We start from the raw sequence: 23,949 nt of genomic DNA, 5'->3' as shown, positions 1-23,949 counted from the left end.
GAGCACTGATTGAGGTGACCTTCCCAGTGTCCTGTCCAATTGAAAGCTGCCTTGCAGTACCTCTGGGGTCTACTCTCTGGATAGCTGGTTTGCATTCACACTTAAGGAATATTATTTGCAGATTATATTATTTTTATTCTATATTCATGTAACTACAGGTTTTACATGAATTTAAATTCGTATTTAAATATATTATATATTTGCATTTTAGTTTGGTTTTGAGTTTTTATTTAATGTTTAGGAATATGGGTTTTTTCCCCCAGGTCCATATTTATTATATGAACTGAATATTCCATGATGAGTTGACATTAGTTTCCCAGGCATGAGGACTTAATGGATGAGGTACAGACAGGTTGCTTTACAGGAATCCATTAATGCTGCTTTCCCAGCTGGAGATTTTTTTTTTTTTTTTTAGACTTTCACAGGATAATCAAAGCAATGTCTCTGTATGTGGCCAGTGCATAATCCATTCTGCTTATGCCAGTATAAGAGTTGAAATATTTGTTAATACCTGTGAACTGGAATTGGGCATCGGTTTCTGGGCCAACCATAGTTTCAATCTTGCCATAGTCACAACTTCTGGAGCCTATGTCCTTCAACGTACAAAGCAGCCCTACTCCAGGTCAGAAGAAGGTGCCTCCTTCGAGGTATAACCCATGTTTGAGTCTGGCTTTCCATCCCAACCCTGCTACTTTCTGGTTGCGTGACAGTGGGCACGTGGATCAGCCTTACTGAATCTGTTTCTTCATTTGTACAAATGGATGATACTCACCTAAAATGATTTTGAGGATTCCAAGAGGTAATACAAAGTTATCTCTTAGCCCAATGCCTTGCAGGTCGTATCCTGATAAATGGTAGTTATTCATATGGTCTTTTGTGAATAAAAACTCTGGAACATTTCATCAAGAACCAAAATCTGTTGTTTTGACTCTCCTGGTTTGCTGCCATTGAGCAGACACGTGTTGTATTCTTGTACATTTCACCTATAGGAGAAAGCTTATTAAGACCATGTGTAGGTAAAGGAGAGAGAGAAATCAGTACTTATTTCCCCTAAAAGAAATTTCAGATTTCTCTTGTTTCTTTGCCTAAAGTTGGCTTGCACTGAACTGGGATAGTCTTGCTCCCAGAGCCACATTATGACTGTGGTGGGCCTAAGGCATTTTTTGCCTTGGTGGGTCCCTTCCCCTGTAAAAAACAAAACAAAACAAAAATTATACTTAATGATGGTATTGATGTAGAGATTATTATAATCTTTGACCCCCAAAGGTTAATTTTAAAATTCTGATTTTAAAAGAAATTATGACATTTTGATGAGCCTCTAAAAGTAATTTTAGCTCTGGACTTGGTGCCTGGTGTAGCTGATGGACAGGTGGGCTCTAGCCCCACCCCAAGCAATTGAGATGGTTCAGTTTTGCTACAAGAGAGTGAGAACACATGCCCTATCATATAGGATGATGAATACAGAAAGAAGCCAGCACTTACTGTGCCCTTAGGACAGACATGGGCTCTACCATTGGACCCTTCCAATGGCCCTCTGAGGCAGGTCTTACTAATGTGAGAAAGGAGTAAATCATGAATAATTTAGAACCAAGGAGATCCAGTGCCTAAAGTCATCCAGATGGAGAAGATGAACGCTAATATTGGTCCTTCAAACCATCCCACCATGCGCATTGTCTGAGAGCCTTGGGGAACTGGAGGAGAGGACAGGTTTTAACTCTGCAGTGCAGTGGACTGCACTGTGCTGAGACCGGGGGGGCTCAAGAGATTGTTGATGCTCATCATGCCCAATTCTGATATGGGAAAAGTGGAACTACACACCGCATGTGGGTTATCTGGAGTAATTTGAGAAGAAATTAAGTTCTTGATACAAACTATATTGCTTTCTAAAACAATCTCTGTAGGTGTGTATGTAAGTGTGTACACATAAAATGCTTTTGCTGCATCCTACAACTTCTGGTAACTTGATTTTCCTTTTTAGTTCAAAATATTTTAAAATTTTTCTCAAGATTTCCTCTCTGACCCATGAGTTATTTAGAAATGTGCTGTTTAAACTCCACGTACTTTGGGTTTTCTGGCTATTTTCATTACTGAGTTTTGGTTTAATTGCACTGTGGTCTGAGGGCATATGTTATATGATTTCTACTCTTTTAAACATATTACAGTGTGTTTTATGGCCAAGAGTGTGCTCTGTCTTGGTGAATGTTCCATACAAGCTTGAGAAGAGTGTATTTTCTGCTGTGGTTGGGTGAAGTGCTCTACAGAAGTCCATTATATCCAGTTGATTGATGGTGTTGTTGAAGTCAACTATGTCCTTACTGATTTTCTGCCTGTTAGATCTGTTTGTTTCTGATAGAGGGGTATTGAAGTCTCCAACTAAAATAGCACATTCATTAATTTTCCTTGTGGTTCTATCAGTTTTTGCCTCAAGTATTTTGACACTCTGTTGTTAGGTTTATATACTTTAACGATTATTATGTCTTCTTGGAGAACTGATCCCTTTATTGTTATGTAAGCTCTTCTTTATCCCTGATAACTTGCCTTGCTCTGAAATCTGCTGTCTGAAATTAATATAGCTGCTACTTTTTTTTTTATTAGTGTTAACATAATATATCTTTCTCCATGCCTTTATTTTAATTTACATGTATCTTTATATTTATAGTGGATTTTTTGTAGATGAAATGTAGTTGGGTCTTGTTGTTTAATCCACTCCGACAATATCTGTCTTGTAATTGGTGTGTTTAAACCATTGAAGTTTAAAGTGATTAATGCTATAGCTGGATTAATATCTACCATATTGTTACTGTTTTCTATTCAGGGCCCTTGTTCTTACTATTTTTCTCTTCCACTGTTTTCCTGTTTTTTTGTGGCTTTAAGTGAACATTTAATAGGATTCCATTTTCTCTTCTTTCTTACATATCAATTATAGTTCATTTTAAATGCAATTTTAAGTGGTTGCCCTAGAATTGTAATATGCATTTACAACTAATCCAAGTCCATTTTCAAGTAACATTATACTGCTTTGTGGGAGTGTAAGTATTTTATAATGACAAAAATACTTTTAATTCCTCTCTCCTGTTCTTGGTATCATTGCTGTCGTTCATTCTACTTATACAAAAGCTATAATCATCAAATACATTTTTGCTATTATTTTGAACAAATTGTGATCTGATTAATTAAGAGTAAGAATAATATAAATGCTTATTTTACCGTCACTTATTCTTTCTGTAATGCTTTTTCTTTATCAGAGTTTCTGACCTCTATTATTTTCTTTCTGTTCGAAAAACTTAACATTTCTTGCAAGGTAGGTAGGTCTGTTGGCAACAAATTCCCTCATTTTTTGTTTTCCTAAGAAATTTTTTACTTCTCCTTCATTTTTGAAGAATAATTTTTCAAGATACAAAATTGAGGTAGGTGGTTTTTCCCCCTCTCAACACTAAATATTTCACTCCACTTGCTTGCATGGTTTCTGAGAAGTCAGGTGTAATTCTTACCTTTGCTCTTCTATAGATAAGTTTCTCCCTCCCCACCCCCTTCCCTACCCTGGTCCAATGGCTTCTTTCAAGATTTTTTTTCTTTATCTTTGCTTTTCTGCAGTTTGAATATATGCGGAGGTATAGGGTTTTTGTTGTTCATTTGTTTGTATTATTTCTGCATAATGTTCTGAGCTTCCTGGATCAATCTATGGCTTGACATTAATTTGGCAAAATTTGCCATTATTATTGCTTCAGTATTTCTTCTGGTTCTTTCCCTTTTTCTTCTTTTTCTGATATTCCCATTACAGGTATGTGACACCTTTGTTATAAGTAGTTGTCTCACACAGTTCTTGGATATTCTGTTCTGTGGTGTGTGTGTATGTTTTGTTTTTGTTTTTTTTAATCATTACTTTTCCATTTTGGAAGTTTCTATTAACATATCCCTAAGCTCAGAGATTCTTTCTCAAGTGTGTCCAGTTTATTAATAAGCCCATCAAAGACAGTCTTCATTCTGTTACCATGTTTTTTATCTCAAGCATTTCTCATGGTTCTCTTAGGATTTCCGTCTCTTTGCTGACAGCATGTTGTTCCTGCATGTGGTCTACTTCTTCCAATAGCGCCCTTTGCCTATTAATCATAGTTATTTTACATTTCTGGTTTGACACTTCCAACAACATCCGGGCCATATCTGAGTCTGGTTCTGATGCTTGCTCCGTCTCTTTTTGCCTTTTAAAATGGTGGACTTGACGTGCTGGGTAAGGAAAGTGCAGTAAGCAGGCCTTTACTATTGTGGTGGTTAGGAGGGTGTTGGGGGCGTGTTCATAGTCCTGTGATTAGGTGTCAGTCTTGGAAGCCTTTGCCGCTGCCAGGGAACTTCACCAGGGCTTCTCTGGGTTTTCTTTTTGTTTTTCACCCTCTTAAGTGGCACCAGGTGGCCAGGGGACTGGGGCTGGCTATTTTCCTTCCTCTGCATTAGGCTAGCTGGGGCTGGGCATTTCCCTTCCCCGGAACACTCAGGCTCTGATAAAACAAGGGCAGGTGAGGCCCTGTTTAAATGGTGTCTCCTGAGGGCAGGCCTTGTTAAGAGGAGCAGAAAGTTCTGGTGGATTTCCAAGTGGTTCCGTTTCCCCGCCCCTGGCTAGAAGCTGCAGGGGATTTTTCTCAGGCCTTCACTGGGAGAATCTGTGGGGCTCCTGGGGGCAGAAGGCACAAAGCCGGGGGCCTTCTGAGATAGTTATTTCTGAGTTTGTCCTCTAAGCCCCGCAGTCCGTCAATTACAGTTCAAGCTTCCCCGTCGGTACTGGTTCCCGAGGAGGCTCCTGCTGGTGGACTCCTGCCCCGGTGAGTCACGTTTCTCTGTGTCTGTCTGTCTCTTTGGGGGAGGTGGTTTGTGACCTCAGTTCTCTGATGGAACTAAGGAGAAATGTTGAATTTCCAGTTTGTTCAGCTTTTTTTTGTTGCTAGGATAGAGCCTTGACTACCAACCTTCTTACAGGCCAGACCAGAAATGGACTCCTTTTTCTTTTTATAAAATTATGCATTAGTGATATTTTCTCATCCAAGGTAGAATTTCGTGAAAATGTCCACATTCTAGTCACTGTTTCTATTATACCCCCTCCCATGTTTAATCTTTTCTGGCTACAGTTATTTCTTCCAAAAGACTTCTTAGCTGTGAACAGTCTGGTTCTTTCATTTGTGGATTTTCCTCAACTCCACTCTGCCCTTCTTGGGTTGCTAGCAGCCCGTACTACCCGGGCTTGCCAGCTGTCAACATTTAAACAAGGATACACTGTACACTGTTTACTCGGTTCCTAATATTCTGCTTGGAAGTCCTGTTTGGTGAGCCCAGTTGACTGCAGGTTAGGCTGATAGCTTCAGAAAGAGTTTACCGAGAATGTCGGGTTATAAAATGGCTCAAAGCTACATTTATACGTCGAGTTTTCTCTAATCCTGTTACCGTATGTTTGTGTACATGGAAGCTCACCTGGATTTTGTGGCCCCTCACGTTACCTAAAGTAATGATGTTCAGCCTGGCCTTCATATGAGAATCACTGGATCTGTTTCTATTTAATTGGTCTAAGTGGGTCCTGGTGTCAGTATTTCTAAAAGTTCCTCAAGTTATTCCACCAGGCATCTAGGGTTGAAATCCACTGGTCTGTACAAGGGTCAGCACACTTTTTCGTTAAAGAACCAGATAGTAAATATTTTGGGCTTTGAAAGTCATATAGTCTCTGTTGTGACTCCTCAATTGTGATGGAGCAGCCATAGGCAAGTGGGCATGGCTGTGTCCCAATAACTTTGTTCATAGATGCCAACATTTTAATTCATTTAATTTTCATGTGTCATGAAATATTCTTCTTTTGATGTTTTATTCAGTTATTTAAAAAATGTGGAAACCGTTCTTGTCTCTCAGGTTGTACAATAACAGGTTGCACGTGGGATTTGGCCTGTGGGTTGTAGTGTGGCCACGCCTGGCTACTAGTTCACCTGTTCCGCAGCTTCAGTTGCTTCCATAAGAGAAAATGTTTCCTTCCCTCGATCTCAGATAACATTGCAAATGAGTCCTGGCTTTGACTACTTATTTTAAATAAGTCTTATTAGAACATTTTAAAACATGGCAATACATTTCCTTAATAGCTTTGGAAATTGTAGGAGTTGACATGCTTTTTTCTAGAAGTAGCAAGCCTGGCTTAAATGGTGTAAAGCAGTAGGAAGGGTGTGCTTTCACTAATATAGAGATAGTTGCAGGGTTAATTCAGCTGCTCTGCTGAATGCAATCAACCCAGGGGTTTTCCATCTTTCTTCTTCACTGTTCAGTATTAGCCCTTCACTGTTCAGTATTAGCCCTCATGGTTGCAAGATGGCTGTAGCAGCCCTGGGCATCACATGCAGACACTTAACATCCAGCAAAGAGGCAAAGTGTTTCCTTTCATGTGTCTATTTTTAACATTAGGCAACCTTTAAAAAAACAAAACACAAGCCTTTCTCCTGGTAAAGGCATCGAGATCTGCATGATTAACTATCAGGATGTAAGTCCTCTGATGTTGGAGGGCTCTGGTCTGACTTACATAGGTGGCTCCAGGATCCCAGAACCAAATCAGGGTTCTGTTAACAAGGAGAAGGAAGACAACACAGCTGGGAGAGAATCAACGGAGTCTCACACAGAACTAGAGCCTTAGGATTAAAAAAATAAAAATAAAACCCAAAGCAGGCTGTCTGCTGAGCCACTCATTTCCATTTATTTACTTACTTCCCTTAAAGACCGCAAGGGAATTGTTCCATATAGATCTCCTGAAAGAACTTGCATTCATTTGAACTCAAATAGGTTACGTTTTGCTTCAGTCCTCCAAGGTACTGTTATTCCTACATTTATAAAGAAATGTATCCTATTTTAGATTATTTTCCTAAAACTGTGCCACATTGCATATCTAGCATTAAAATGTTCACATCCAAAGCGGTTTAAAAAGCCACCATTTTCTGTTCATTGACTGTGAAAAAAAGTAAAAAATATTTTCCCAAAAAGTTATATTGTGGAATAAGAATTTAAGGACTGGACATATCACCCCCCAGCCTCATGGGTATTCTGATCAGTCTCCCAAGTGGCACGTGACCCACCTCCACCTCCCCACGTGAAATCACAAAGGGGGATTTTTATCTAGTCCCAACTCAGCTGTGCTCATCCTACTGCGAGGCCTGACCCCCGGCCGGGGCATGGACTGGAATTCCCATTTGCGGGTTTCTGGGAGAACGTCTGGCACCGTGGGAGGTGCTGCCGCCCAGGGCAGAGAGGCCGGCTCGGCCTCTTCGGAGACATTGAACATCGGACTGCTCACTTAGACTCTCTGAGCTCTAGTTTTGACACCTGTGAAGCAAGAGTTTGAACTATGTGATTTATAAGGTTAGAGCTAATCCATGTTGCTCAGGTGACCCAAATTCTGACCTTTACCTTCCAACGCTACACGGATTTTACTGTGTGAGTGCTGCTTGGTGCGCGTCTCCCTCGGTCACAGTGACCCCTGAGATAGGGTGTCAGAGCAGCAGCTCTTCGTCCCCGCTGTTGCAGGGCGAGACGTGCCCACGCAGCTAACCCTACCCTTCCCACCCCAGGAAGCACGAGCCACACTAAGGAGGAGATGATTTGGGAGAGCTTTATTATTTTTTGAACAAAAATGTACGCAAATATCTGTACTTTCATTATTAATATTGAGACATTTCACCATTATTCACAACACCGTGGACCCCTAGGCCCCAGAGGTGTTTTTTCCTCCTGGAGCTCTCTAGCCGCCCGAAGGCCTCGCCCAGAAGGGAGGCCAGGAGGCCCTGGATAGGCCTGTGTAGGAGGAAACGTTTTTATTTGTGGCAAAAGCAGTTATCTTTGGCTTCTCAGCATTTTTCTGTTGTCTCTTCGGAGCTAGCTCTCACGCTCACTAGTAATTGTAATTCTTTTTCTCAGCACACATAGGACTTTCCGTTTATTTACTCTTTCCTCGCGAGCGCCACACATTTTAGAAGAGCCCGGGCATCTTTAGCACAACCTGGGCAGGTTTCTCCTTAAGGAGCTTGAGGACGGGTTACCTGGACTGACCTGTGTCCAGCCTGCCCCCAGCCTCCTGTCCCCGGCACCCGGGCGTCGGCCTCCTGGTCCATGCAGGGGGAGAGCTGGGTTTTAAATGGTTTCCAAGGGCAGTTCAGACGGGCTCATGCAGCCCAGGTGGCCCCTGTTCCTCCGGCAGGCCCAGGCCGGGGGCCTCCTCCCCAGGCGGGCTCCTGGTGGCCTCCTCGTAGGAGGGGGGCAGACACGCGGACAGGGGGGCCGCCTCCGCGGGCAGGGGCGAGTAGGGGAAGTCCTGCTCCCCGCTCCAGGGCAGGCCCGGCAGGAAGTCCGTGTCCTCGCCCGCGGGCGGGTGCTCCGCCAGGTCGATGCTGAAGACCTGGCCCTGGGCCCGGGGCGCCCTGCAGAGGCGGTACAGGAAGAGCAGCAGGAAGGCCAGGAACAGCACGATGGTGGCGGGGAGCAGGATGCACAGGAAGGGCTCCACGTCGTCTTTGGCGGAGCTGATCTGCTGGGTGCCCTGGAGTGAGAATGCGACCGAGTTAGGAGATGGCGACAGACAAGCCCTGCCTGCCTTTCATCTCTCATTCTTCTCATCATGACTCGCTCACTCTAGAAATCACTCTTTCTTTCGTTCACTTATGCCAATGAACTTGAGCCTCCATGGAATAAAGCGAAGTGACAAGATAAAGTACGGATTTAACATGTCCAAAATTCACATGGATGACACCCTACAGTAGTTCCCCTAAAGGATACATATTAGAATACATTTTAGAAGGTAGGCCCACCACGCATTCTTTGAATAGCTCTATTTATGTATTTTCTTTAGCATTAGACCAATAAACGTTTTATTGCCACAAACGAATCCTATGGAACTTCATTTCTTTAACTGTGGAGCAAAATCTGACATGTATTTATATCACAGGTAAATAACATTTCTAATCTGATTTGATAGCTGATTCTTATAATGATAGATTTAAATTTTTCTTCTTTTCTTGAAATATTTGTAGGATAAAAATGGAAAAGTTTGAACTCTTAAGGAAAAGAATTGCACATAAATTCTTGATTTTTAGTATTAGCTCAGAAGATAATTATGAGTCCTGCTGGAGTAAATACTATAACAGGCATGAAGTGATACTTGAATAGCAAGGTAGGAAAATAACACAAAAATAAATACTGTTGCAAACTGCCTAGATGTTACTTTACATGAAGCTACTAGGAAATAACGAAATATTAAAAAGCTTCTTTATTATATAAAGCATACAGCAGCAAATGTAAATATTTGTACCCACTTCTAAGAGGGAGATAAAAAAAAAATTAAAGCCTTATAATTGTGTTTAAGACAACAAAATACTAAGCTCCTTATCGACTTGTTTAAAATAAAACATAATAAAACTGAGCTGGGTTCTCTTGATTTTGGTGGAAAGAACAATTGTTTTTCTGATCATGACCTTCTAAGGGACTGGCTTATCTAGCATTGACTATATAATTATTTTTACTTCTTAAAGAATTTACAAGTATGTGTGTTGACTGAAAATTGGGTGATTTAATATTTGTGCTGCCAGATGTTTGTCTTTGGTAAGATATTTTAGCTAAAAGTGCACAAAAATAAAAGGTTTTGTTGGGAAGCATAGTGTATGGGTTTGAGCACTCTGGCTTTGGATTTCAGAACACTTTCTAGTACCTGTGTGACCACGGGTCACTCGCTGGTGCCCTCTGGGCCTAGGTCTTCTTCTCTAGGAAATGAAAATAACATTTTTAAATGGGTTGGCGTGAGAATTTAGTGAATCACTATATGTAAAGCACTTGGTATTAGGTGTTTATTATGTATTTGTATCTATTGCTAGGCTGAAAATTTAGTGAGGGAAAAATTTGACATTCCTAAGTTTGTATTTTAATACATAAATATTTTCAGAGAAAATATATTTTTATGTGTGTGATTCTTAATCTTTCTAAACTATGGATTCTTTCTGTTTTCTTACACATAATCTAGTTTATTATCAGAACTATTCACTTAAAATCTGTTGTGATGTAATGAGAGACTTTGATTACAAAAGCTGTAAGAGTAGACGGACTCATAAATAATTTACCACAACTTTTAAGAAATCAAAAAGCAACTTAACTATGTTTTCTCTCTCTAAATGAACCATTAAAAAATTTAAAGCTATTATCTCTTAGTACTAAAAAAAAATCACTCTTCAATCTTGATAAACATGGGCCATTTTGCATGATTTTTTTTTAATTCCCCATCCCTTTTATGGATAATCATAGTTTCTCAACAGTTGTGGGCATCAACATTTAAATACTCTATTACAGACTGGAAGTTCAATATGCATAAGACATAAAGATACTTCAAATTCTATTTAACAGGTTTTATGTAATAAACCCTGTTATTCACCATTATGCCACTTTTGGTATTATCAATACTAGCTGCAAAAATTTGTGAAAGGAGAAATACCACAGTCTACTCCTGTAATCAGAACTTCCACGGGCAGAGTTAAATTGTCCAAATACTGAGGGGCAGTGCTTATCTGATGCAGCAGATTACGACAATTTCTTGAGATAAAGAGTTCCTGTTTTCCAGATAGGAGATGCATAGAGCTGCAGGACACATTTATGGCACCCTTAATTTGCTTATTTACTGATTCATGATAGGTTCAAATTGTTCTGCTTTTTCAAAGTGCAGAATGGACATCTTTACTTCTTTAATTAGATGTCCTGATTTGTTCACTTCCTTCAAAGTGGTTTCTTAACTTTTAATATATCTCTGATGTGTATACTGACGTAAAGACATTGTTGTTCAGGGAATGTTTTAAAGGAATATCCAGTTAAAAGTGTAACTGCCGAAAAAAATATTATATATACATGTATAAGTGTTTTTCTGTAAAAGGTGGTTTTGCAGAACTTACATACCAATCGGATCAGCTGATTTTCCAGAAAACAAGAAAAAAGGTCTGTTTCCCTTTTTCTTAAGGGATAGCGGTCCTACTCATTTCCCTACTGATGATAAAATTAATTCTGAGTCTTAGGTTTCTACCAATATTTTACCTTAATGCTTCTCAGCTTGAAGCTTCTTTGGTGATTTCCCAGACAGAACAGAGCAGCTGTCTTAGTTGAGACAGAACCTCCTTAACCCTTTGCTACCCTTTTGGAACTAAGATCTTGGCTTCTCTTAGAAACAGTGGTCATTACTCAGCCGGAGAGCCAAAGGAAGTTTCTTAGTTTTGTATGTGTAGACATTGCTTACTGAGCAAAGAACAAAACTGTAAAACCAAGGCATAACATTTTGTTGGCTCCTAACTTCAGGTATTCTTTGACATACTTGATATATCAGGTATTCTTAGAATATGTGTGTCAAAAGAAATACAATTTCAAGTTACTTCCTTAGACCACACCAATCAGTGAAATCGGATTTTTGTCATGCCCACCATGTAACATGTTGCCACTAAGTTTTAAGATCCTAAACATACAGGCATTGTTGGTTTAAACCTGATGTACTTGGGGAAGAAAAGGCAGAAGTCATAGGTACAGACCTGCAGCTGGGTTTCCTGAAGAGGTAGGCTTGGTTCGCTCGTCAGCCACTCGTAGGTGCCCCTGCCAGCATGCCCAAACTTCCTCCAGCTGCTGCCCAGCAGGCCTCGCATGTTTTCATCCAACCGGTGCCCCGCTCGGCCTTCCACCTCGCTGCCCAGATTTCAACAGTGCTGCTCGTTCTTGGCCCCGGTCCAGCTTGGATGTGCTGGGCTGATGGCTGTGGGTAAACTCGTTCTCTAATGAGTGACAACAGGGAAAAGAAACCAACCAGAGAGACCTCTCAGGGCTGATTGTATGTAAATTCAGTGCCTCTGGATTTGCTTCGTGGCCTTTATCACTGTAAGGGCTGGCATCAAATATCAGATGCAAAACAGGTTTCAGGCTGAGGAGTTCTCTGCGTTAGCACCATAGTGCAACGAATGGTCTTAGAGAATAAAGAACTGATTATTTTTAGACATAAGACCCTCTCCCTTCCTCTCCCTTCCCGCATCCTTCTCCAGAAACAGAGCTGAGCCAGAAAAACTACCCAAACTGAATTTCCTTTAATTATTCCTGGATAATATGGTACAGAGAGAAGGGGTATTTGGTAGAGAAATAAGACTCATTAATAACATTTTAGTGAATTATTTAGATGAAAGATGCTAATGATAATGTTGTACAGAAGCCAGACAGACAATAGCTGAGACTGGCTGGAATGTTTACTGGTTTCAATTTAAAAAAAAAAAAAAGATCAAATTACCGATACCAGAACAGTCTGACTATCTTGTAAAATATAACATTATTTGTAAACGTAAAATAAGAAACATTCAATGTAAAGGTTCACAGAAGTAACTTTGGGATGTTTACTTCTACATATTTGCAAAAACATTTAAGACGTGGTTGGATTCTCTTTCCTTTAGGTAAGTAAGGTTAAGCTTCACATTTTTACCCAAACTGTTGCACCTCAGTGTTGAAACTACCCACATCCTTATTTAAGCATCATTCCATCCAAGTGATTGCCATGACGCTGAAATAATATTTCTTAATTGGGCCTTTTTTTTTTTTTTTTCCTTAAGAGTCTCAATCACTGGCCCCAGTTGGTTTATGGATAGGTTTTGGGGTGGTGAACTCTGAACTTTGCAGATACATCTAATATTCTTGGAAGGATCCATAGTGTCCACCGCCTTTTCAAAAATAGATGCTCTCCCTGCTACAATTTGGTACTTTGCCAAACTTCTTATTCATGATAAAAGTTTGCATTGAATTTTTCAGTGCCTCAATCAGAATCCTATTGTAGAACTCCTTTGTCATTTCATCCTTTTATTTCTTTTCTTTTTCTTTTTATTATTAGTTAAGGTATTATAAATGTGTCATCCTTTTATTTCTTACTAGAGGCCCAATGCACAAAATTCGTGCAAGGGGCTCAGCCCTTGTAGAGGCGGCAGCTTGCCTCAGCCCTTGCAGCCCCACCTTTGTCCGGAAGATTGTCCTGAAGGACATCCAGAAGGTCATTCGGCTGTCTGGCCTAATTAGCATATTACACTTTTATTATTATAGATTGAGGAGTAAGTTGATTTCGTGCTTTCAGTTAAAATGTTGCCCTGTACCATTGATGTGTTTCTATTTTAAGTCAAGTCCATATCCTCACACTGATAACACTAGAAGCACCTGGCCAGTCTAGTATTTTCTTTTTTACATGTCACTGGTTTTGCCAATATTATGACCTCAACATGGACCATCCTTCCCCACCTTATCTACTTACTTAAACACCTTCAAATTGGAAGTCTGGATCAAAAGCATTACATATGCATCTGCAATGTTGACTCTCCTCCAGCACTGAATGAGTAAGAGAAAAATTCTTGCTTCCATGGATATGTTTTTGGGGACCAAGAGAAACAAGTTATGCAAATAAGAAATATATATCAGAAGGTGACAAATGCTATAGAGAAAAAGCAGTGAAGGAGCAAAATAAATGCTGAAGGAAGGAGAGCATTTTAAAGGAGGAAGTCAGCATCTCTTTGTAGGGAAAGTGATAGCAAAAAGCTATCATTTAAGGGGACTGAGCAAAGAAGAGAGGAGGGAAGAGCATTATAGACCAAGGGAACAGCCAGTACAAAGGCCCTGAGGCACGCACATACCTGGTAAGTTCTTACAATGCCAGTGGTCAGGGTGGCTGGAGCAGCGAGCCAGGAAGAAAGGAGAAGATAAGGTCAGAGAGGATATGTGGCGGTGGGAGGGCAGCACAGAGTGCACGGTTGATAGAACATTGTCAGAAATTTGGCTTTTACACTAAGTAAAAAGGAAGAGCCACATGGAGTTTTTGAGCAGAGAGTGATGAGATTTGACTTCACTTTAAAAGGATCACTCAGGCCTCTGTGTGAAATAGAAATAGGGGTTAAGGGCAAATGCAGGGAGATCAGTTGGGGGCTTTTAATAATTCAGGGGAGAAATAATGGTCCCAGGGTAGTAGCAGTAGAGGTGGTGAGATTCTCAATTCTAGATATATATATTAGGGGCAGAGCCAGGATTTCTTGATCTGAACATGGTGTAAGATGAAAAAAAAGATCAAGGATTCTGTTTTAGACTTGGGAAACTGGAAGGTGACTGCTGTCATTTGCAGAGAGTGGAAAAAACGAGAAGGCATGTTGTCTTAGTTTTTAAAGATTGGGAGTTGAATTTCAGACCTGGTAAGTTTGCAATGAATTTGGATATTTGAATTTGGCATCTACGAGTGAGGACTAGGCCATAGAGAATAGTTGGAGTTCATTGGCAGGGAGATGGTATTTAAAGCTATGAGACTTAATTTGCAACAACATGGATGGACCTAAATGGTGTTATGTTAAGTGAAATAAATCAGACAGAATAAGACAAATACCACATGATTTCGCTTATATGTGGAATCTAGAGAACAAAATAAATGTACAAACAAAACAGAAATGGACTCATAGGTGCAGAGAACGGCCTGTGGGTTGCCAGATGGGAGGGTGGTTAGGGGACTGGGTGAAAAGGTGAAGGGATTAAGAAAGTACAAATTGGCAGTTACAAAATAGTCACAGGGATATATAAAGTACAGCATGGGGAATATAGTCAATAATTTCTCAACAAATGTGGTTCCAGGTGGGTACTAGATTTACTGGGGAGGCGGGTGTCACATTGTAAATTATATAAATGGCTAACCACTATGATATCTACCTGAAGCTAATATAAAATAATACTGAATGTCAACTGTAATGGGAAAATAGAAATAAAAAATTTAAAATAACTATGAGACTTAATGAGATTACCAAGGGAATGAGTGCCTATAGGATGGGGGAGACAGAATGAGTGGCCAGTAAGGTAGACAAGAAACCAAGAGTGTGTGGTATCTGGGAATTGAAGGGAAGAAATGTTTCTAAAAGAAGGGAATTATCTCTATCTCAAAAGCTACTGTATGGTCAAATAAGATGATAAATGATATTTACAACAGGATTTAGCAAAATGTGGGGAAAAGGTGTCTGTCATTGATTATTTTGACAAGAGCAGTTTTGGTGGAGTGGTTGGGAAAAACCTTACTGTAAAGGTTATAAGAGAGGAAGGGAGAAGAATTGGAGATAGTGAATATAAACAAATCTTGGGTTATTTGGCTTGAAAGGTGGGCAAAGATGTAATACTGAACAGAGACATGGAATCACAAGTTATATACTAAAACAGCACGTTAACAGATTATAGAGGAAAGAGGACATCAGTATATGTCAACCCTTAGCAAGCCCACTTCTAGGAATTCTCCTGAGGGAATCATCTCATGAGTACTCAAAGATACATGTTGTTGAAAGATGTTTTAGCACTTTTTAAATGTCTGTCATAACAAATAGCTAGAAATAAAAAATTCCACAAAATGATAATTGCTTAATAAAATATACACGTATAAAGACATTATCATCTAAAAATAAATTCCAGAAAGATGTCAACATACCACATATTGGGAGGAAGTTGTAAGAAAACTGCACATTGATTATAAATATTATAAATGTATATGTCTCTGCATATAAAAAAAAAATTGATGTTAACAATGGTATTTTTCCCAAGTGATGGGATTACGAGTTGTTTTTTATGGGACAACAGGTCTTCTTTTTACTGATGAACATTTTATAATTGTTCTCTGAATGTGTATCATATAAACCAGACATAATAATTTCCAAGATTTGCCCATTCTTGAAGGCCCACATAAAGGCCATGTTGCTATAATAATTCTGCCCTCCACTAAAATTAGGAATGAATCGCAATTTTCTCTAGCTTCCCACAGCATGTTAGGTATTCCAATATTATAACTCTTATTTTAGTCAGCTTTATATTATTTCAAAACTAAGTTGGGGGATGGTTAGTTGACTTGTTAAGGACTTACTAACGAGTTACCTATAATAATGGCCTCTGGCATGACTTCCAGTATATTAGGATGTGCTTAGCCTTTAGAGCAATAGCCTGAATGTGCTATAACTACCCACAGCAACGCTATAGTATTTCAACTCTAGAGACTTATACCTGTGTAGATTTTAATAATTTAAGTTTTTAAAGAAGGCCTCTATAGTCTGTCCTCATAATTTCAATACTTTTTTCCACACTTCCATTATTCCCATGTGCTTTTTAACTACCTAAGAGTCTCCTGTTTAAGACTTTCATAGCTTGATTTTAATTATAAATACTAACTGCAGTTAGTTTAAAAGTTTGATTAGCTACTTCAGAAACTTCTCTAAGTATTTCAGAACTGAGAGAACAGTTTTTCCATTTTTGCTTAATTCTTCTCTCTCAATCTTTTTAAAATATCAGTTTGTCTTCACCCATTTGATTGCTCTGTTTTTTCTTCCCTTAAATTAACCATTGTTAATTTGCTACTGTAATTTCAAGAATTACCAAGACTTCTAGGTTTTCTGGTTCTACTGGTTGGTGGATCATGTGGACATATGAGAATTTTATTTCTTCTGAGTCAATAATGGTGAAAAGTCCCTGAAAATTAATGGTCAGGGAAGATCCAAATAAACTAAAGATGCTGGTAAAATAGAATTCTTTTTCATATTTAATTTCTAAACCAGTGGATACATTTGGATTTGAACAAACTGATCAGTGTACTTTTTAAAGATGCTATTATACGAATTAAATAAGCTTCTATTTGATTAGGATGACTGAAAAACTAATCAGTGGCCTGCAGGCAGCACTGTGACAAATCACTCTGCCTGAATCAGAGCTCCAGGGACACCCAGGGGTTCATAGAAAGGTCAGCAGATCTAGTCTTGGTGTTTGTTCAACTTTGGCCTTATAAACTGGAAGCAAAGAGACAGTTTGACTAAAGTCACCAGCAATATAGACTGAAAGAGGGAGGTACCCCATTATGATTTTTTTAAACCAACCAAAAATAATAAAAAATAAAAATTATTGATATGAAGTTTACTTTGGAAAAATATAAACACTTATGGAACTGGAGGTTTTTAACAGAAAATGTACACATAATTTATGGAGAATAAAACATTTCTATCATCCCAGAAATTTCCTTTCTTTTTTAGTCAACTACTTTTTTTTTTTTTTATTTCTAGTTGCAATGGAGGAGAATTTTTTAAAATCTTAATTCTTCAGAAAAATCGGGGAGCAGGATATGGAATATATGAGGTTAATGATGTTCTCTGGTTATGAACTCAGATATTTCCAAACATTTGACCTTTCGTTTTCTATACCTGGAAAATCTTGGTATATTTAAAATAGGATAATGATCACAAATGTTTGGAAATCAAAATGGTACTATTTTCTTTTTTAATCCTCACCTGATGATATGTTTTTTTAAAAAAAATCAATTTTAGAGAGAGAGGAAGGGAGAGGAAGAGAGAAACATCCATCAGTTGCCTCCCGCACATGACCCAACTGGGGATTGAACCTGTAACCCTTCCATGCATGAACAACGAATGCTCCAACCACCTGCACCACACTTTAAATTCTTGAATTTAAAGCAGGAACTAGTAGGCAAATGTAGTTAAGTTAAAAATCCTCATGTAATTTGTTTATATATATTTTTATTCATGTATGATAAATGTATCAGGTGGGGTGAAGGAACATCATTATTTAATACCTAAATTGCCATATATTATTTTATAATATTAAGTTGCTGAAAATTAAGCAGTTGCTTATACACTGTGCTGCTATCAGAATCCCCCCAAAGATGTTCCCAATAAAATACCTTTAAGCAATGTTCCCAAATGTTTTGGGGAAAATTTTAATCTGAATGAGAAATTCAGAAACTAGTTTGGAATGGAGCAAATAGTGTAACCGACATATGTTGGATATATTGCTGTTCAGGAATATGCAGTATATTATGTTGGACATTGAAAAGAACAAATAGAACATCTACTAACTGGTTTTAAAGTCTTCATTTATATTAAGGTCTTTTCACTCTGATTAGAAATATTATGATATGGAATGCCAGATGGATTTGATTTCCTCATTTGAAATCAAAGAGAAATGAATTCCAAATTCATTGTGACTATTTTCATGGAAAATCTGACCATTGAGACAAAAATATCTTCCTTCAACAAATAAATCTTGAAGTGGTTATATAATCAAAGTCACAATTTATAGCTTCCCAATATTCCTTACCTTATAGACATCAGTCAATACTTACATGAGTTTGTCCAGACAAGAACAAAACTAAACAAACACCTGTCACCTCCCAAAACACGTGAGTTTGCTAAGAGAATAAAATCTTTGGTGGGTTTGTGATTATAAGTAGAATTATGGGAATTCCATTTCAGAATAAATTAGTTTTGGAGAGACCTTTTGGATTGTCTAAGAATTTTATTTATTTTTCTACATTTTTTATACTTCTTAGCTCTTTATTTATTTTTAATATATATTTTATTGATTTTTTACAGAGAGGAAGGGAGAGGGGATAGAGAGAAACATCGATAAGAGAGAAACATCGATCAGCTGTCTCTTGCACACCTCCCACTGGGGATGTGCCTGCAACCAAGGTACATGCCCTTGGCTGGAATCAAACCTGGGACCTTTCAGTCTGCAGGCTGACGCTCTATCCACTGAGCCAAACTGGTTAGGGCAAGAATTTTATTTATTGATACTTTCCTTCATTCACTTTTTATGGTACATTAACTCCCATTTATTATCTCATTCAGGAACTTCTGTATATGCAAGAAATAATTGGGGCCTTTTGGCAATATTTCCACATACACATATGTCTAAAATATTGTCTTATTAATTCTAAATAGTATTAAATAGATAGAATTAAACAAAAACCAAAAGAGAAAATTCCCATCCTCAAGGCATTTATCCCCTCTTCTCTTTTATTGTATTCTATCACAATTGGTTTTATTTGATCTGTCCTTCATATCTATATATATAAAAGCCTAAGTGACCGAATGATCAGTTGACCCATCACTATGACACACACTGACCACCAGGGGGCAGACGCTCAATGCAGTAGCTGCCCCCTCATGGTCAGTGTGCTCCCATAGCCCACCTCCCATGGTTGGCCAACCTCCCACGGTCCCTCCCCCCAATGGGCAGCCAGGCCGAGTGACCCCACCCATGCATGAATTTGTGCACTAGGCCTCTAGTTCAAAATAAAAGAACAAATAATTCATTGAGGGACTTTTCTCAATCCAGATATAAACATGGGCAAATAGTCAAAATAGTGATGTTTCACTAGAATCTCTTTAATATCAGACATGGACTTAAATGACACCTAAACTGGTATATCTGCATGGCCAGCCCATACTCCCCCTAGAGTGCTAATAAGGCAACAACTTGCCAGGAGAGCTTACACATGGTCCACATTTCTCTTCCTAAGCCTGCCCTCTCTTTGAGGTTTTAACAAAGAGGAAAAAATAGAAACTTAAAGGAATAACAAAGAATATAAATGATTCAAAATCTGGGCAATCTTACTTTTTGAGTAACAATTGAAAACTAATTTTTTAATTTTATGAGAAATTATAAGATTTAAAACAACATAAATACCCATATACAAGTTAGTTAACACATCAGTGACCTCACATATTTATCTTTTTGTGTTTGAAAACATTTCGGTTCTACTCTCTTTGAATATCAACTATAGTCACCATGTGATATGTTAGAGCACCATTTCATGTACCTGCTTGTCATTTGTATGTCTTCTTTGGAAAAACGACTGTTCAGTTCCCTGCCCATGTTCCATCTCTTTGACTCTGTGCTAGTTAGTAATTCTTTCCTCTGTGGAGTAGAATAAGCTGTAAAACACATTCATCCTTGAGTTTTACATTTTAACAATAATACATTTCCTTTATCGATGTTTTAGGTTTTTTTCCACCCTCAAAATTGGTTGGTAATTTTTAGAGTTTCTTATTACTAGAATTCTTTATTTTTGGAATCTATTATTAATTTATTTAAATATTTCCTATAACTTCATTTCTATCTGATCATTTAAATATGAATCCTTTAGAGTCAAAGTCTGTTTATTTTTGCTTAATTTTGCTCAGGAGAATGAGAGTAGATTTTCTTCCCCCCAGTATGTTTGGTAACTTTTAAAACTGAGAGCTCATGTCTAGTTCAATCTGATCTGTGGGAGTCCTGAGATCGTAAATTGAAGATGTTTTCCCTGGAGATGATTTGTGCCCAGTACTATGGGGGCCACCAGCCGCCTGGGATCACTGTAGTCACACTTGGGAATGCAGGATTAAATGTGGGAGTTGCACATTCAGTTTGCCCACCTTGTTGGAAACCCCAGGTCAGTCTTCTAATTCCATGGTGATAGGAGGTAACTCTACCCCACTGCTCTCTGCTCTGGTCTCAGCCTGCCTCACCCTGCTTGTCAAATTCTTAAGCACCGTGCCATGCATTGCTATCCAATAGAGTACTTTAAAATCTTATTTGATCATCAAGTTTTAACATTTTTTGATGACTAACTTTAAGCTCTAGTTTTCTAACAAACATTCTTTGAGCCATGCTATTCTAGTTCAACCTCTTCATTTTATAGGCAAGAAAACTGAAGCTATGTGACTGGTGCCGTGTTTCATGATGAGCCCATGTGAGAGCCAGGGAAAAATCCTTTACGTCATAAAACCAGTGTGCTTTCTAAGCCTGGAAAGTTCCGTAGGTGGAACACCCGTTTCTTCCCTGGCGGAAATGTTCCTGTATGTGATGTGTCTCCCACTAGACACATTTCTACAAAGTATATTGGGGCACATATTTGTTAAAATATATAAGCAAATCTTAGATTTGAGTTTGGGGGGTAGTGAGGGAGAAGTGAGGCTGATGTTATCAACAATAAAAGGTATAGATATTGTTCTTGGTTAGGGTATATACTGTGTAGTTTCCCAATAGTTAGGCTAGGTGACTTAGATATTTGTATACTCTAGGGGATTTCTGTTGAAATACAGAGGGGCAAGGCTTTAATACTAAGTTCATGGCCCAATTTATACAGATGAAAGCCTTTGAATTGAAATATGCATTATTTAACAGTCAGATTCTTTGACAGTAATTTAACTTGGGGACATTGGATTTGAAATGCCAACTTTAATCTGCATTCCCATTTTAAGCCTTAAAAAACAGTATTTATAACAAAATTTTGCTGAATTTTGTATTTCAATTTCTTGGCCTTTATATATTTTGCTTATAATTTATACATATCTAAGATCTGCAAATAAATATTTATTGTCATAGTTATAATAAGCAGTTTAGCATTGAATTGAAATTTGAAACTCTTTATTCCTCACTCACTAAATTATAGAATATTAGAGGCCCAGTGCATGAATTCGTGCATGAGTGGGGTCCCTAGGCCTGGCCAGCAAACAGGGCCAATCAGGATGGTCTCGCCCAGTCCCAGTCGGGGCCGGCTGGTAGGGGGAGGAACCACGGGAGGTTGGCTGGCTGGCCGGGGGGGGGGAGGAGGGGGGCGGGGGGGGGGGGGAGGGACTGCAAGGAGGTTGGCCGGCTGGCCCCGATTGGGGCAGATCAGTGCTGGCTGGCTGGGGAGAGGGGCTGTAGGCTGGCCAGAGGGACGAACCAGCTGGGGGGAGGGACTTGGGGAGGTTGGCTGTGGGAGTGCACTGACCACCAGGGGGCAGCTTCTGCATTGAACGTTTGCCCCCTGGTGGTCAGTGTGCATCATAGTGACTGGATGACCGGTCATTCTGGTCGTTCGGTCATAATGGTCACTTAGGTTTTTATATATATAGATGGTGTTTGGAAGATTCTTAGGTTGTGGAGTCTAAGTTCAGGGTCTCAAATTTTGAAATAACCACCAAGTAAGTAGTATAGATCTGGGGCATGTGCCCTGACCAGGAATTGAGCCATGATCTCCTGGTTCATAGGTTGACGCTCACCCACTGAGCCACATCAGCCGGGTTGTTGTCATTTTTTAATTTGACAATCTAAGGAAAAAGAGGCCAGCGCCCTGAATAAATAGTCAGTTACTAAATGTTGGAAGAGTTGAACTTTGAATCGATCTGAGCTTGAGTGCTGACTGTTTCCTAGCCGGCAGCCTTAGGAAAGTTATCTCAGCACAATTCCTTGCATCTGATGGCATGAACGGAGACAGCCTTGTTGCATTGTTGTGATGAGTAAAGAAGGCAGGTGAAGAAATGCGGTAAATGGCCTGGTGCCTGTGTTTGTTCTTCCCTCAGTCCATAGCTCTCTTTTCTATGTGAGCCTGAATTTAGCTCTGTTTCCTGGAAGCTAAGACAGAAACAAAAGCAAATAAGTGCCCACTTTTAAAAACATCAATATCTAATACAAGATCAAATAATTGTTCCCAAACACCTTGGCTTTGAATTCTGGAAAAACTGGCCTCATAGTTCTTATATAAGAAGACAAATGGATAATGTAATGGGCACCTACTATTAATATAGATTTATGGAAGACAAATTTGACAATTTCTCATATCGACCCTCTTTAAAAGCTGAGGGCATTACATTAAATCTTAATTCAGTGAAGGCATTTCTAAAGGAAGCTGAGATAATTTACTCTGAATACATTGCCTCTCAACAGCACCACCTGATACAGGAATAAAATTAGAAATTCTAAAAATTGTGGATATTTAAAAACACCTTTACGTTTGTCTTGTATATTAGTTGTCTCAGCTTATCATTTTTAAAGATGGATCCATAGGCTCTCTGTGTCACAGTCCTTTTGAAAACTTGTCAAAATGCAGATTCCTGAGTCCAGCATCATTCTTACTGGGTTACAATTTTTGAGGCAAGGCCTGGACACCTGCAAGGTCAGCAATAAAATGGTTCTTGTGTACAGTGCAGTCTGAGCCTGGCTAGGTAGCATGGCTACTTCAGGTGCATACGTGAGCTGAGCGTAGGAGGAGGGGCTGTAGGTGAGGGGAAGTATGTTTTTGATAGAAGTTTGAGTTGCTCAGTAGGTCGTTGTCCTGTTGTGTTCTTTATGAAGATTACATATAGAAACTATTTACAGTTGTAGGCTGCATTTGGCTATAATCACATGGAGCGGGAGGTGTCTGTGGCTGGTTAGCTGAAAATGAAGTGGGGCTATTGCAGCCATGGCAGAAGGGGAGAGGAGGCGCCTATATTCACCCAGAAGCAAGTAGTGGGGAGGCCATGGAATCAGGCGGGGACACATTTGGTTTATATGCAGCAACTGCCACCCTGCCCAGCGAGGAGCACCAGACTCCACTCTGTCAAAACAGCTCACACATCCCAAGTGAGGGAGTTTGGGGACCCTAATGGAAGGTGACCTGTTGAAGCAGCCTTGCTCCCAAAGTGGGCAGACACCTTTTTCATTTTGAGGGCCACTGACATTGAACTTGGAAGGTCTTGTCAATTGCCAACTCTTGGCACTTCCTTGGAAATAACTTTGCATTTTTAGGGACAGCTGTCCCCCCTGGCCACCATCAATCTAATTTCCATATAAAACCAGACATACTGTGCTTTTTAGACTATTCACTACAAAAGCAGGTCTTAAATCTCAGCTCACGACTTCACGTATAAAATTTTAATTTTCCTCATTTTTTCTAACTCAACTGAAAAGTGTTCTGAGCTTCCATGCTGCCAGGTGCTGGCTCACCTGCTTCTTCTACGCCACGAGGTGTGGCGATCTTTCTGCCACCCTGAGACAGGCCTGCCTTCTCTAGGCTCTTACAGTCGGGGCTGTTAAGGGGTCTTCCCTGACCTGCAGCCTTTCTGCTATTGAACTTTCTCTCCTTTCAGCCCTGAGATTTCAGTTCTAGTCAAAGAAGAGGAATTATTTACCTTCACGTTTCTACCCTAGAGAGTTTGTCTACACTCTCCCTATGGTAGGTACCCTTCCCTCAAAACCCACATAAAATAAAAAGAAACAACACACAATAGAGTGTGTGTGTGTGTGTGTGTGTGTGTGTGTGTGTGTGTGTGTGTGTGTGTGTAATCGTGTAATCTTAGGCTTTTGGAATATAAGAACTAC

The 23,949-nt window shown here is 39.4% G+C and overlaps 1 protein-coding gene across 1 annotated transcript; it reads right to left on the bottom strand.

Moving 5' to 3' along the window:
• Nucleotides 1-8,161: 8,161 nt before the first annotated feature.
• On the bottom strand, nucleotides 8,162-11,669 carry SMIM28 (small integral membrane protein 28). Its single transcript, XM_036316591.1, has 2 exons — nucleotides 11,559-11,669; nucleotides 8,162-8,545 (listed from the first exon to the last, which is right to left on the bottom strand). Exons 1-2 carry the CDS (start codon nucleotides 11,667-11,669, stop codon nucleotides 8,162-8,164), a joined length of 495 nt encoding a protein of 164 aa, XP_036172484.1.
• Between the last annotated feature and the right edge of the window lie 12,280 nt (nucleotides 11,670-23,949).

This window comes from Myotis myotis, unplaced genomic scaffold (genome assembly GCF_014108235.1).
Source record: "Myotis myotis isolate mMyoMyo1 unplaced genomic scaffold, mMyoMyo1.p scaffold_m19_p_7, whole genome shotgun sequence".
Classification (NCBI taxonomy): Eukaryota; Metazoa; Chordata; class Mammalia; order Chiroptera; family Vespertilionidae; genus Myotis; species Myotis myotis.
This window is presented reverse-complemented; position numbering and strand designations above follow the sequence as displayed.